Source organism: Natator depressus, chromosome 8 (assembly GCF_965152275.1).
Source record: "Natator depressus isolate rNatDep1 chromosome 8, rNatDep2.hap1, whole genome shotgun sequence".
NCBI lineage: Eukaryota > Metazoa > Chordata > Testudines > Cheloniidae > Natator > Natator depressus.
The window spans coordinates 66,162,228-66,175,257 of NC_134241.1; the positions used below are offsets into that span (position 1 = coordinate 66,162,228).

Sequence of the window (13,030 nt, forward strand, 5' to 3'; positions counted from 1 at the left end):
ACCCTCAGACATAAAAGCTTGGACATCCCAGACCTAGTGTAAGAAGCTGTTAAAAGTATTCCACTCTTAAGATGTACAGAGAGTTGTCAAGTTTAGTGACAGTAGGACTTTGATGACTTAGTACTGCTGACTCAAAAAAGCATCTAATACTTTAAGAAACTGTTTTTTATTGAGCTACATTTCCGGGAAAACATTTCAGTAGAAATTGCTGACATTTTGAGGGGGGATAGAAAATTGTGGGCATCCTTTAAGGACAGACATATTTACTCATTCTTAAAGGCTCATATTCTCTTACCTTCCATATACCCTTATGTCTGAGATTGCATAAAAGTAGCGTGCCAAGTGCTGCTCATCTACATATATTTCCCCAGTTGCTGGTCTGAGCAATCTTATCCTCAGGTCTGTGATGGTAAAGAAATCTCTCAGCTTCTTGGTTGTGTCAAGCTGGCCATACAGGGAAGCCATATTATGAAGCCGAGGTCCAGCAAAAAATGCAAATCGATCTTTGATCTCGAAGTGGATGATTTTACTATTTGTCATGTACCCAGTGGAGTATTCTTCTGTGCAAATGATTTCTAGGACTGTGTGCTGTGATAAATCCTTCACTGATTTTGGATCCATATGGAAAGCGTCTAAGCAGTCTGTGGCATAATACTGGTATGGTTGCCATGTTCGCCCATAGTCAAGTGATTTCTCCAGGATCATTTGGTCTGGACGGCCAGATTCAAAGGTGATAACTATGTTATCTGTTAGTTCAATGGTTTTGTTCCAGGAGAGGGTAATGTTAACTTGGAGAGGTTTTGGATAATCTTTCCACGTTGTAGACTGCCAAAATGTGGAGGGATGTCTTCCTTCAAGATCAAACATCAGTTCAGGTGGATGTGCCAGTTCATTGGTACTTGCATCACATTCATTATTGCACATGTAGGGATTCCCCTATGAAAGAAGAACAAAACTGTTTTACAAGCAGTATTATATGAATGACTACAGTACATAAAGACATTCTTTGCTTGACAAATTAGAATTGCCTTTGTATTGTTTCTATTGTCTAAGAAAGAAAATAAATGTTTGTAGAAAATATCTTTGTTTATCTTAACTAGATTTCTCCTCATTGCTTTATTTATTAAATTACACATGTGTTGGGCCAGTAATCTAGTCACAAAAGCACAAGAACAATGAGCAAATGTCTAAAGGCCCAATAACTCTGATTCTTCAAAGATGTAGCAGCGAAGCAAGGAGAATTTCTTTTTAACACAAGTACATTCCTCAAGAGCACAGTTCATAAAAAAGTCACTTTTAGGAGAAGTGCTTTAGAATCAGCAATACGTTCTCTATGTGTGCAATATGAAACCATACCCACTACAGCTTTCATGCTTTCTTTTCCCTGGCCTCAAATTTATCATACTTAACTGTGTTCCTGTTTAGTAATGTCTTCCCTTAAAATGTTTACACTGTTCACTACAAATCATTAGAAACACAGTGCACTCTGGGGTTTGGTCCAGACACCTACCACCCTATTAGCTATAGGCTAGTGAAGTACTTCAGGAAAGACTTTTTACCAGACATGGGCTCCAATTTATCAGGATAAAATAATCCACCACTTGATTAGATAGGAGAGTCAGGAGGTCCAACTGGAAGGCTGCTTAGGTGGCTGGAGGTTTGAACTGTGTGTCGAGTTTGAAAAAAAACAACACCACATAAACTTACCAATAATGTGTAACTTTTACTACTACTTGTCCTCTATAACAAGGTGAAAGTGAATTATTCTGCTCTGTGCCTTTTGATGCATTAACTTGCACACTACAATTGTCTTCCTCCTCACAAAAGCTACTTCATCTGGAGGCTGGGGATAACTTGATAAACCATTGCAAGCTATTGGCTACTTTAAGCTGTACTGGATCATGTCTACCTAATCTAGAAGCTTTCATCAGTACATTAATATTTGGCTACTTAATAATTTCTTATTTGTTTCAGAAAACAATTACTGCTCCGTATTTTTTAGAGTTAAATTGCAGCGGCTGGAGGTCTATATTGTCCCATCTGTGCATAAGGGTTCCTCTTCCTCACATTAACAGGAGTTCGACTCACATATTGATGGGAGAATAGACCCTTATGTAATTAATTTTCCTTTTTTCCCTTATCGTTGCAATTATGTTTCTTTCCATCTCAAGACCTTAGGGATCTGAAGCTTTGCAATCACACCCACTGAATGAGCTGGGTCTCAAATAATTGAGTTTCCACCTTGGTCACTGCCACAGTCCCTGACATACTCAAGTTAAATGCAAGAAAAGGGTCTTAAGCACTTACTCTGACCTCCCTAGAGGCAACTTTCTCCTACCTACTCAGAGAAATACTCTCACTCTTTCCCATTAATGTAGCTGAATACCATAACCGACAATAATTCATAGAGACTCAAATATAATGCAAGAGAAGAAAATGGGTTATTTGAAAAACAGAACACTGCTTATTAGATTGACAGACTCTAAACACGCAGCTGTAATTGAGAAGATCCTTGTTACAGTTTTCCTGCTTTCAAGCTCAGGATCACTATTTCTATGCATCATAGAATCATAGGGTTAGAAATAAAGCAAAGAGGGAAAAATAACAATACTTTCTAAGCAGGATGGATAAACCACTAAGTTTTTTATTAATTAAACTCAGTTTAAAAACATACCCAGAGACACAAATGCAAAGATCTGCAACCTTGCTTGGGCTTTTTTCAGGGAGCCTATAAATACTGTGGAATCTGTCAGGAGTTATACATTTTAAATATATGTAAATGTGCACTTTACAGAAAGAGGTCAGCATTATCACTGGAAATTTACTCGAACAATATGGTCACTTCAGAGTCTGTCCACATTAAGCTATCAGTATAGCCATGAACATGCATGCTACAATCTCCTTTCTGGCAAAAGCTACTTAATCTAGAGTTCAGGAATATCAAAACAGAGAAAATCAAAGCTACTGGATAGCAAGTTACAGACATTCATATTAAGCAGAACAGAAAAATGGCTTTGGTCTTCTACAGCACAGCCGGCAAGCACACATGTGGGTCTGTTGTCATTTTTATGTTAAAAGCTATCCACTGGTCCCAGGATATCAGCAGAGACAATGTTTCATGAACCAGAACGGATAAAGGAAGGCTATTTACCTTACAGTAACTGGAGCAGACAGTAACTGTACAATGAAATTAATTAGATGATTGGGTGGGCAAAGATTGAACTTAGCTTGTTGTTTTCAGATCGATCTTTGGGCAGGTGAAGAGGCTTCACAAAACTACGATTGCTAATGATGTATGTAGCAGATGTAGTCAGTGAATGCACCCTCCTTCCAGCGACAGGGCTTGCCTTAGGGACAATCAAAACAGGTAACTTCAAGGTAGTCAGACAAACTTTACTGGAACAAACTCTCCCATCTCTACATTTTAGAGGTCAGCATAGTCTAATCCCCCAAAAGATTAAAGGCTGATCTCGTTTGTTGGCAAATACGGTAATGTGCTGCTGAGGCCAGGTCTATGCTACAGACTTCTGCCGGCACAGCGATATCTGTGAAGAGGTGTGGTTCCCTAATGAACACAGCTGTGTTGGCAGAAGCCCATAGTATAGATGCAGTAATATCAGCAAAACTGTACCTTACTATACTGGTACAAAGCGCAGCTGCTGGTATTGCTGCATCCGTAATAGGAACACTTTGCCGGTACAGTACATTGATATTCCCATACAAGTAAAGTGCTGCTAGGTAGACGTAGTCTGACTGCTGCCAAGCTACCCTAATCCTGTTTGTGAGATCTCTGATTGTTGAATTATTGCTCTCTCCAGGCTTCCATGCACAATGCAAATTAAATATTCCATAATTAATGGAACTCTATATGTCACCAGTGCTGCTATTCTTCACAAGAGAGATGGCTGCATTTTAATTCCTATCTGTTTATATTGTGCTTTGGGATGGAAGATGTTGTATAAATTCAAGTTATTACTGACCTTCTAAAAATCCACTAGATATTAAATATTGAATCTTTTCGGTTTATACCAAACAGATATTGATTCTGTGAAGAGTGCAAATGAGAACTCAATTCACTGGGGATGAAATTCATCCTGAGCTGAGGGTCAGCACAAATCCTATGGACCACTTCATATTCATTAAAACCTATTTTCAGGCAAGCCTGGTCCAATGGACGGGGTAGATTTTACCCTCTCTGAATTTTTTCACTGAAAACAAAGAGTAATTGTTACCACTGTCAGTACTGCCAACTCCAAGTGTTCAAAAATCATGGCCTGAAGAAAACATAAGATTGACTTAAAATATCCATCCATCCATCCTTTGGATTCTTTTTATTTGCCTTTTGATTTTTGAGTCTTTAGGGTGCACTTGGCTCACATTTTCAAGTTTTTCTCAACAACTATCAGGGATAGGAGTTTATTCTTTTTTAAATGAAGGCTGAGAGCCTCATATTTTCACAAGACTCCAGGAGTTGGGACTTGGAGGAAACACTAAATACCATAGGACTTGGAATAAAATCATGAAGCTAGCAACAATGAAATATCTAAATCAGCAATTCTCAAACTTCATTGCACCGCGATCCCCTTCTGACAACAAAAATTACTACATAATTGCAGCTATTTAAGAACATAAGAATGACCATACTGGGTCAGACCAAAGGTCCATCTAGTCCAATATCCTGTCTTCTGACAATGACCAACACCAGGTGCCCCAGAGGGAATGAACAGAACAGGTAATCATCAAGTGATCCATCCCCTGTCACCCATTCCCAGCTTCTGGTAAACAGAGGATAGGGACACCATCACTGCCCATCCTGGCAAATAGCCATTGACTATACTGGGGCTAGATGGACCTTTGCTCTGATACAGTATGGCTGTTCTTATGCTCTTACATAGCTGCAATCATGAAATTTACGATGTTTAAAATACTATGACTGTGAAATTGACCAAAATGGACCCTGAATTTGGTAGGGCCCTAGTTATATTAATATCCATTTTAAGGCCCCTTTACACAGCCAGAGCAGTGGTTTAAAGGGGCACTAGTGTAAATGAGAATCAGACTAAGTCTGGTTAGCTACAGTTTCATGAAATATGAATATCCATTTTTCCTCACCTCTGTACAGGCAATGGGGAACTTGCCTCTGTTTGTGATTAGTCTTCCTGTCCCTATGTTTTTAAGATAATGTTAAAATTCATGGTGTCTGATTAGATTACAATGAAACAGATCTTTTTCTAATTTACTCTCAGTGCTGTTATAATCTTGGCCTTCACAACATCCTCTGGCAAGGAATTCCACAGGTTGACTATGCATTGTGTGAAGAAATACTTCCTTTTGTTTGTTTTAAACCTGCTGCCTATTAATTTCATTTGGTGACCCCTAGTTCTTGTGGTATGAGGAGTAAATAAGACTTCCTTATTTACTTTCTCCACGCCAATCATGATTTTATAGACCTCTATAATATCCTTCCTTAGTTGTTTCTTTTCCAAGCTGAAAAGTCCCAGTTTTATTAATCTCTCCTCAGATTGCAGCCATTCCATATCCCTAATAATTTTTGTTGCCCTTTTCTGAACCTTTTCCAATTCCAATATATCTTTTTTGTGTTGCAGCGACCACATCTGCACACAGTATTCAAAATGTGGGCGTACCATGGATCTATATAGAGGAAACATGATATTTTCTGTCCTATTATCTATCCCTTTCTTAATGATTCAAAACATTCTGTTAACTTTTTTGACTGCTGCTGCACATTGAGTGGATGTTTTTAGAGAACTATCCACAATGACTCCAAGATCTCTTTCTTGAGTGGTAACAGCTAATTTAGACCCCATCATTTTATATGTATAGTTGGAATTATGTTTTCCAGTGTGCATTACTTTGCATTTATCAACACTGAATTTCATCTGCCATTTTGTATCCCCGTCACCCAGTTTTGTGAGATCCTTTTGTAGCTCTTCACAGTCTGCCTGGGACTTAACTATCTTGAGTAGTTTTGTATCATCTACAAATTTTGCCACCTTACTGTTTACCCCTTTCTCCAGATCATTTATGAATATGTTAAATAGGACTGGTCCCAGTACAGACCCCTAGGGGACAGCACTATTTACCTCTCTCCATTCTGAAAACTGACTGTTTATTCCTACCCTTTGTTTCCTATCTTTTAGCCAGTTACCAAACCATGAAAGAACCTTCCCTCTTATCTCATTATCATTACAGCTTACTTTGCTTAAGAGCCTTTGGTGAGGGACCTTGTCAAAGACTTTCTGAAAATCTAAGTACACTATATCCATTGGATTCCCCTCGTTCACATGCTTGTTGACCCCCTGAAAGAATTCTAGTAGATTAGTGAGGTAATGATTTCCCTTTACAAAAAACATGTTGACTCTTCCCCAACAAATTATATTCATCTATGTCTGTGATAATTTTGTTCTTTACTATAGTTTCAACCAGTTTGCCCGGTACTGAAATCAGGTTTACTGGCTGTAATTGCTGGGATAACCCCTGGAGCCCTTTTTAAAAATTGGAGTCACATTAGCTATCCTCCAGTCATTTGGTACAGAAGCTGATTTAAATGATAGGTTACAGACTGCAGTTAGTAGTCCTGCAATTTCACATTTGAATTCCTTCAGAACTCTTGGGTGAATATCATCTGGTCCTGGTGACTTATTACTGTTTAGTTTATCAATTTGTTCCAAAACCTCCTCTAATGACACCTCAATCTGGGACAGTTCCTCAGATTTGTCACCTAAAAAGAATGGCTCAGGTTTGGGAATCTCCCTCACATCCTCAGCTGTGAAGACCAATGCAAAGAATTCATTTAGTTTCTCTGCAATGGCCTTATTGTCCTTGTGTTCTCCTTTATCATCTTGATTGTCCAGCGGCCCCACTGGTTGTTTAGCAGGCTTCCTACTTATGATGTAATTTTAAAAGGGTTTTGCTATTACTTTTTGAGTCTTTGGCTAGCTGTTCTTCAAATTCTTTTTTGGCCTTCCTAATTATATTTTTACACTTCATATGCCAGAGTTTATGCTCCTTTCTATTTTCCTCACTAGGATTTAACTTCCACTTTTTAAAGGATGCGTTTTTGTCTCTCACTGCTTCTTTTACTTTGTTGTTTAGCCATGGTGGCACTTTTTTGGTTCTCTTACTAAGTTTTTTAATTTGGGGTATACATTTAAGTTGAGCATCTATTATGGTGTCTTTATAAAGTTTCCATGCAGTTTGCAGGGATTTCACTTTTGTCACTGTACCTTTTAATTTCTGTTTAATTAACTTCCTCATTTTTGTGTAATTCCCCTTTCTGAAATTAAACGCTACAGTCAGGGCTGTCCTTACGCATATGGAAACTACACAGCTGCATAGGGCATCAGGAAATGTGGGGCACCAAATTGCCCCGAATTTCCTGGTGCCCTACGCAGCTGCGTGCTGCTCCAGCAGCCAGCCCGATCCCCTGGCTGGCTGACCTGGCCAAGAAAGATGCCCGCACCCCACCTCTTCCCCATGGCCCCCGCCCCTGCTCCACCCCAGCCCCGCCCCCACTCCACCCCTTCCCCTGAGCAACGTCCTAGGGGACTGCAGCAGAGGTCGGGTGTACCCTGCACTCACTGGGTGGCAGGAAGTGGAGCGACTTGGCCCCAGCCTGCTGTGCTCCGCTGGCGCCCAGCTGTGCCGCCGGTGAGTGCTGGGGGGCAGTTCCCCCTACCCCCCAAGTCTGGGAGCCAGGGGAGGGGATGGAATGGGCTGGAGCCTAGTCACTGCACTAGGGCGGTTGGCCTGCCCTGCACTCACCTGGTTGGCCTAGGTTGGCCTGCCCTGCACTCACCAGGCGGCAGGAAGTGGAGTGACCTGGCCCCAACCCGCTCCACTCTGCCGGCTCAAGCTCCGGGGTCGTTCCCCCTGCCCCCAACCTCTCCCCTCGCAGAGGCCTGGGGCCACCGCCCCCCCTGCAGGGAAGGGGGGCTGCATAGGGCACCAAAATATCTAGGGACGGCCCTGGCTACAGTATTGGGCTGCTGTGGTGTTTTCCTCACCGCCAGGATGTTGAATTTAATTATATTATGGTGACTATTACCAAGCGGTCCAATTCACCTCTTGGACCAGATCGTGTGCTCCACTTAGGACTAAATCAAGAACTGGCTCTCCTCTTTTGGGTTCTGGGACTAGCTGCTCCAAGAAGCAATCATTTAAGGTGTCAAGAAACTTCATCTCTGGATCCTGTCCTGAGATGGCATGTACCCAGTCAATATGGGGATAGTTGAAATCCCCCATTATGATTTTTTTTTTTAATTTTTATAGCCTCACTAATCTCCCTGAGCATTTCACAGTCACTATCACCATCCTGGTCATCCCTACTGCTATATTCTTATTACTAGAGCATGGAATTACTATCCATAGAGATTCTATGGAACAGTTTGGTTATGCTTTCTTTCACACATAGTGTCACTCCTCCACCAGCACAACCTGTTCTGTCCTTCTGATATATTTTGTACCCTAATATTACGGTGTCCCATTGACTATCCTCATTCCACCAAGTTTCTGTGATGCCTATTGTATCAATATCCTCATTTAATATTGAACAAGGCACTCTAGTTCACCCATTTTATTATTTAGACTTTTAGCATTTGTATATAAGCACTTCAAAAACTTGTCACTTTTTAGATGTCTGCCATTACATGATGTAATTGAATGGGACTCTCTTTCATCTGACTGTTTCTCATCAGATCCTATCTGTATTTTATCATCTTCCATCCCCTCCTCCTTACTAGAACATACAGAGTCTCCTTTAATAGATCCTTCCCTAAGGGATATCTCTGTCTGAACCATGTACTTCTGTGCACCTGTCAGCTTTCCCCTGCCCTTAGTTTAAAAACTGCTTTATGACCTCTTTAATTTTAAATGCCAGCAATCTGGTTCCATTTTGGTTTAGGAGGAGCCCATCCTCTCTATATAGGCTCCCCCTTTCCCAAAAGTTTCTCCAGTTCCTAATTAATCTAAACCCCTCCTCCCTACACCATCGTCTCACCCACACATTGAGACCTTGCAGTTCTGCCTGTCTAACTGGCCCTGTGCATGGAACTGGAAGCATTTCAGAGAATGCTACCCATGGAGATCCTGGACTTCAATCTCTTATCTAGCAGCCTAAATTTGGCCTCCAGGACCTCTCTCCTATCCTTCCCTATGTCATTGGTACCTACATGTACCACGACCACCGGCTCCTCCCCTACACTACACATAAGTCTATCTAGATGTCTCAAGAGATCTTCAACCTTCGCACCAGGCAGGCAGGTCACCATGCAGTTATCCTGGTCATCACAAACCCAGCTATCTATGTTTCTAATGATCGAATCCCCCATAACTATTACCTGTGTCTTCCTAATATCTGGAGTTCCCTCCCCTGGTGAGGTATCCTCAGTACGAGAGGATACCACAACATCATCTGGAAGGAGAGTCCCAAATATGGGATCGTTTTCCTCTGCTCCAGTTGGATGTTCTCCTTCCCTGAGATTTTCATCCTCCTCAACAGCACAGAGGCTGTCAGACTCGGGGTGGGACCATTCTACTCCCTCACTTTAAGTCCCCTTTACACTGCCAGAATGGAATAAAGGGGTCCTAGCGTAAATGAGAATCAGGTCCTTAGAATAAGTTAGTATGAAAACAATCACCATTAAAAAGATGAATTACAAAGTTTAATAGCTTCATCTAGGTGATAATCCTCCTTAACAGCACTAACAATAAAACGGATACATCAAAGAGGAACTTTCTCTTATTTGTCAAAACTAAGAAAATTCTTTGTTACCAACATCTAACAGACTACAGCATTGAGTAATTATTTTGTGACCAACAGGCAGCATTAAGTAAATTTTAGTGTAAGTGCTCCATGCAACAGCTCTTCAGCTGGACAAGGTGGAAAATACTCACAACTTTTTAAAACAATATTTAAACCATTAGAATTTTCTAAATAATTGAACAGCTAATGCCTCTAAATACTTCCTGGCAATAAAGATAGAAGGATGATGAAGGTTTTCCCTACATTATCACCTTCTAAAGGAAGTGTCTTATTTTACAGTACCTCTCTGAGGTTGTTATTAATTAGCACCTGAAAGCCAGTCGCACTATGCTATATTTTGCCTCCTGACACTTTGGGACATCAGGATGTTAGCAAAACATTCTGACACACTGGAAAAGTTTTAAAAGAGCACTGGACTTGTTCTATACTGCAGCAGCAGCATTCTATGGGGCTTGTCTCTCTTACAAAATATGATCATGTTCAGACATGCCTGAGAAGAGCTGGGTTAGCTGACACAATGCTGTCCAGGTCTTACTGGTCCCAGCAGGGTTTCATCATGATTAGCTGAGTACAGTTTGTTCTGGTCTACACTGATTGGTTAGTCTTGGTCTGTATTGTGTCAGAGAACTTGAATCTTCACAATGGTGTTTGAACACAATAACATTTTGTGAAGTAGACAAGGCTGAAAAAAAAACCCTCAGGTTGCTCTGCTTGGCTGCACAGACTGTCGTTCACAGAAAGGAGCATTGAGAGCTGAACTACAGCTGACATTTTATTCTTCTCCTTGTTAGAAAACTTCCACGGCTTGCCATTGGTAACACTTGAGAACGTGGCAACAAATGGGATAATGACCTTTAAATAAATATTCACGTTAAAGGCAAAGATCTACAGCAATTCAGTAGTTGAGCTATAATGGAGGTACTGGTGAAAAGGGGTTTTGCAGTTGCTTCTCAAGGGTTAAAATCCGATTGCTCCTTCTCAGTTGAGGGGCCTCCCTCCTCTCATCACAAAGATTCTTCTGTGGCATATACACAGGCTTAGGACTTGATTGAAGCTGTTGCTTGTTTCAATCTGCTCCCTGTACACACTAACACCTTGTGGACTTTTTTACTCAGGAACAAAGATGGGGAGCTTAACCTTTCTGCTGCGTGAATATTGGAAGCTGTATCACAGATTACATGCTGTAATAGACACCTGGCTAAATCCCTACAGAGGATTATGGCTTGGATTTTCAAACTGGTGAAGGCCGCAGAGGTCAAGCAGGCCGACATTTTAGGAAAGAGCAAAATAAATTCTCAAGAAGCCAGTCACAGAAGCTGATTTTTATACTGCTGTCTCCAAGTAGTTAGCTCAGATATACTAGACAAGGAATAAATATAGACTGAATCAAGCAAGACTTAAAGTCAGGTCCTGTAGTAAAATACTGCATTAAAATAAATAGTAGGGAAATAATAGGACAGTCATTATTTATTACTTTCCCAAAAGGTCATCACAAGAGAAAGACATTAAGTACCATGCTGTACCTTGTGGATGATTAATTACTTAATTATTAGCAACAATTGCACTTATGCAGCACTTTACATCTTCAAAGTGACTATAAACATAGATAATATTTTTAGTTTTATAGAGCTAGATTATGATACCTTCACTCAGGCTGCATAGTACATTACTCCATGAACAGTCCAATTGAAATCAGTGGGACTGTTAACAGAATGAGGTAGTACTCAATGTGAGTAAGGGGATCAGAATCTGTCCCATCATGGTATACATTTTCAAAGCACCTTGCAAACATTAGCTAATTGATAGTACACTAGTGAATGTGTATCATGAGCTTTCACGAGGAAAAGTGCTATTTAAGTGCTAAGAATTATTGTTGATATTATGAGAACAAGGATGATTATAGATAAGAACACTTCAGCATCAATAACCTTTTAAACACTGCACTGGCAGCCAGCATTTTAAGTTAAAGTGATTTAAGTATTAGAATCTCAATGGAGGATTGATGCTGTTTCACAGAGCTCCCAAGTGAGAAGTATTTGGAGGGTCAGACAAGCACTTTGAACTTTGAGCCACAAGCTGAGCCACATGAATTCTTCAAAACCAGGGGAAAAGAAAGTTTCTACATCAATAGCTTCTATGGAGATTTTAAAAGATTAAACTAGGGAAGACTGGTTTGCTAAATATTAATAGTAATACTTATCACCTCCATGCACTTTTTATCTTCAAACTGTATTACAAACTAAGGCTCTAATCTTACAGTAGACTCCATGTGGTAGACCCAGCAGACCAGATATTAAACATATTTAGGTGCCTAAAGATCTGGCCCTTGGGCCCTACATCCTGCAATACTTAATTAATTAATGCTCAGAACACCCCTGACCTCTGTGAGGTAAATGTTATTGTGTGACACAGGCAAATATGTCTGATGCCAAATTTACATAGGAAGGAGAAAGAAGTAAAGAGATTAAAGTCAGTGGAAACTAAGGAGCGCGCATCACCTTGCAGGTTGACGTCTGCATCTTTCCAGATTAGATCCTAATGATTTGCCCAATACCATTCAGTTTGAAGCATTCCTGGCTCCACTGGCTACGAGACCATGCCTCTCTTGAATATTATGGGCCACAAATATAGCAGCAACCTTTAACGTTTGTGTTTCCATTTAAGAAGATTAAATATATTTCCCTCTCATTGTGCCTATGTTAATGTTAATTGAGTGAGTATCTTGCTCACTCTGAGTCTGTTTAGGCTTCTGAAAACTTCTAGTTCACACCAGGCATACTCAGAGATTTAATACAGATTAGCAGTGTCACTAATACAAGGTGTCATTAATATACATCATCACACTAGCATAGCCACTTGATGCCTGTCTGTACATTCTCTCTTTTTTGCTACTTTAATTGCACTTCTATCTTTATAAAACCCATGGATAATAGATTTTGACACACTTTTCAAGTCACTTGATTAGACAAAGAGACTATTTCACGCCCAAGTCTCTAGCTGCTTTCTCAGACACAGCCTACTCATTCCAAGTGGATTGTACTATGTGTGGCAGTGCTAACTTTTACTTGGCAACCTTGCTGATGCTATTGCAGCCATGATTTGCCACTTGGAGATTTTGAAATTACGGGTGCCTTTTAGCAAATCTACTGGCACTAATACAGATTCTGCTATGCCCTTTTCTGTTCCTTGAAGAATGAAATACTTGCCTTTTCCTTTTGTATCAGCAAGTATCTGAGATAATTATTA

The 13,030-nt window shown here is 40.4% G+C and overlaps 1 protein-coding gene across 8 annotated transcripts in view; it reads right to left on the reverse strand.

The window, feature by feature from the left end:
- The window catches only part of NTNG1 (netrin G1), a 200,242-nt gene that overhangs the window by 115,361 nt on the left and 71,851 nt on the right, over window positions 1–13,030 (reverse strand). For all 8 annotated transcript variants that reach the window (XM_074961223.1, XM_074961231.1, XM_074961225.1 and 5 more), the window contains exon 3: window positions 296–936. In XM_074961223.1, the coding sequence (XP_074817324.1) occupies window positions 296–936 (641 nt within the window). The remainder of the gene's footprint in view (window positions 1–295; window positions 937–13,030) is intronic.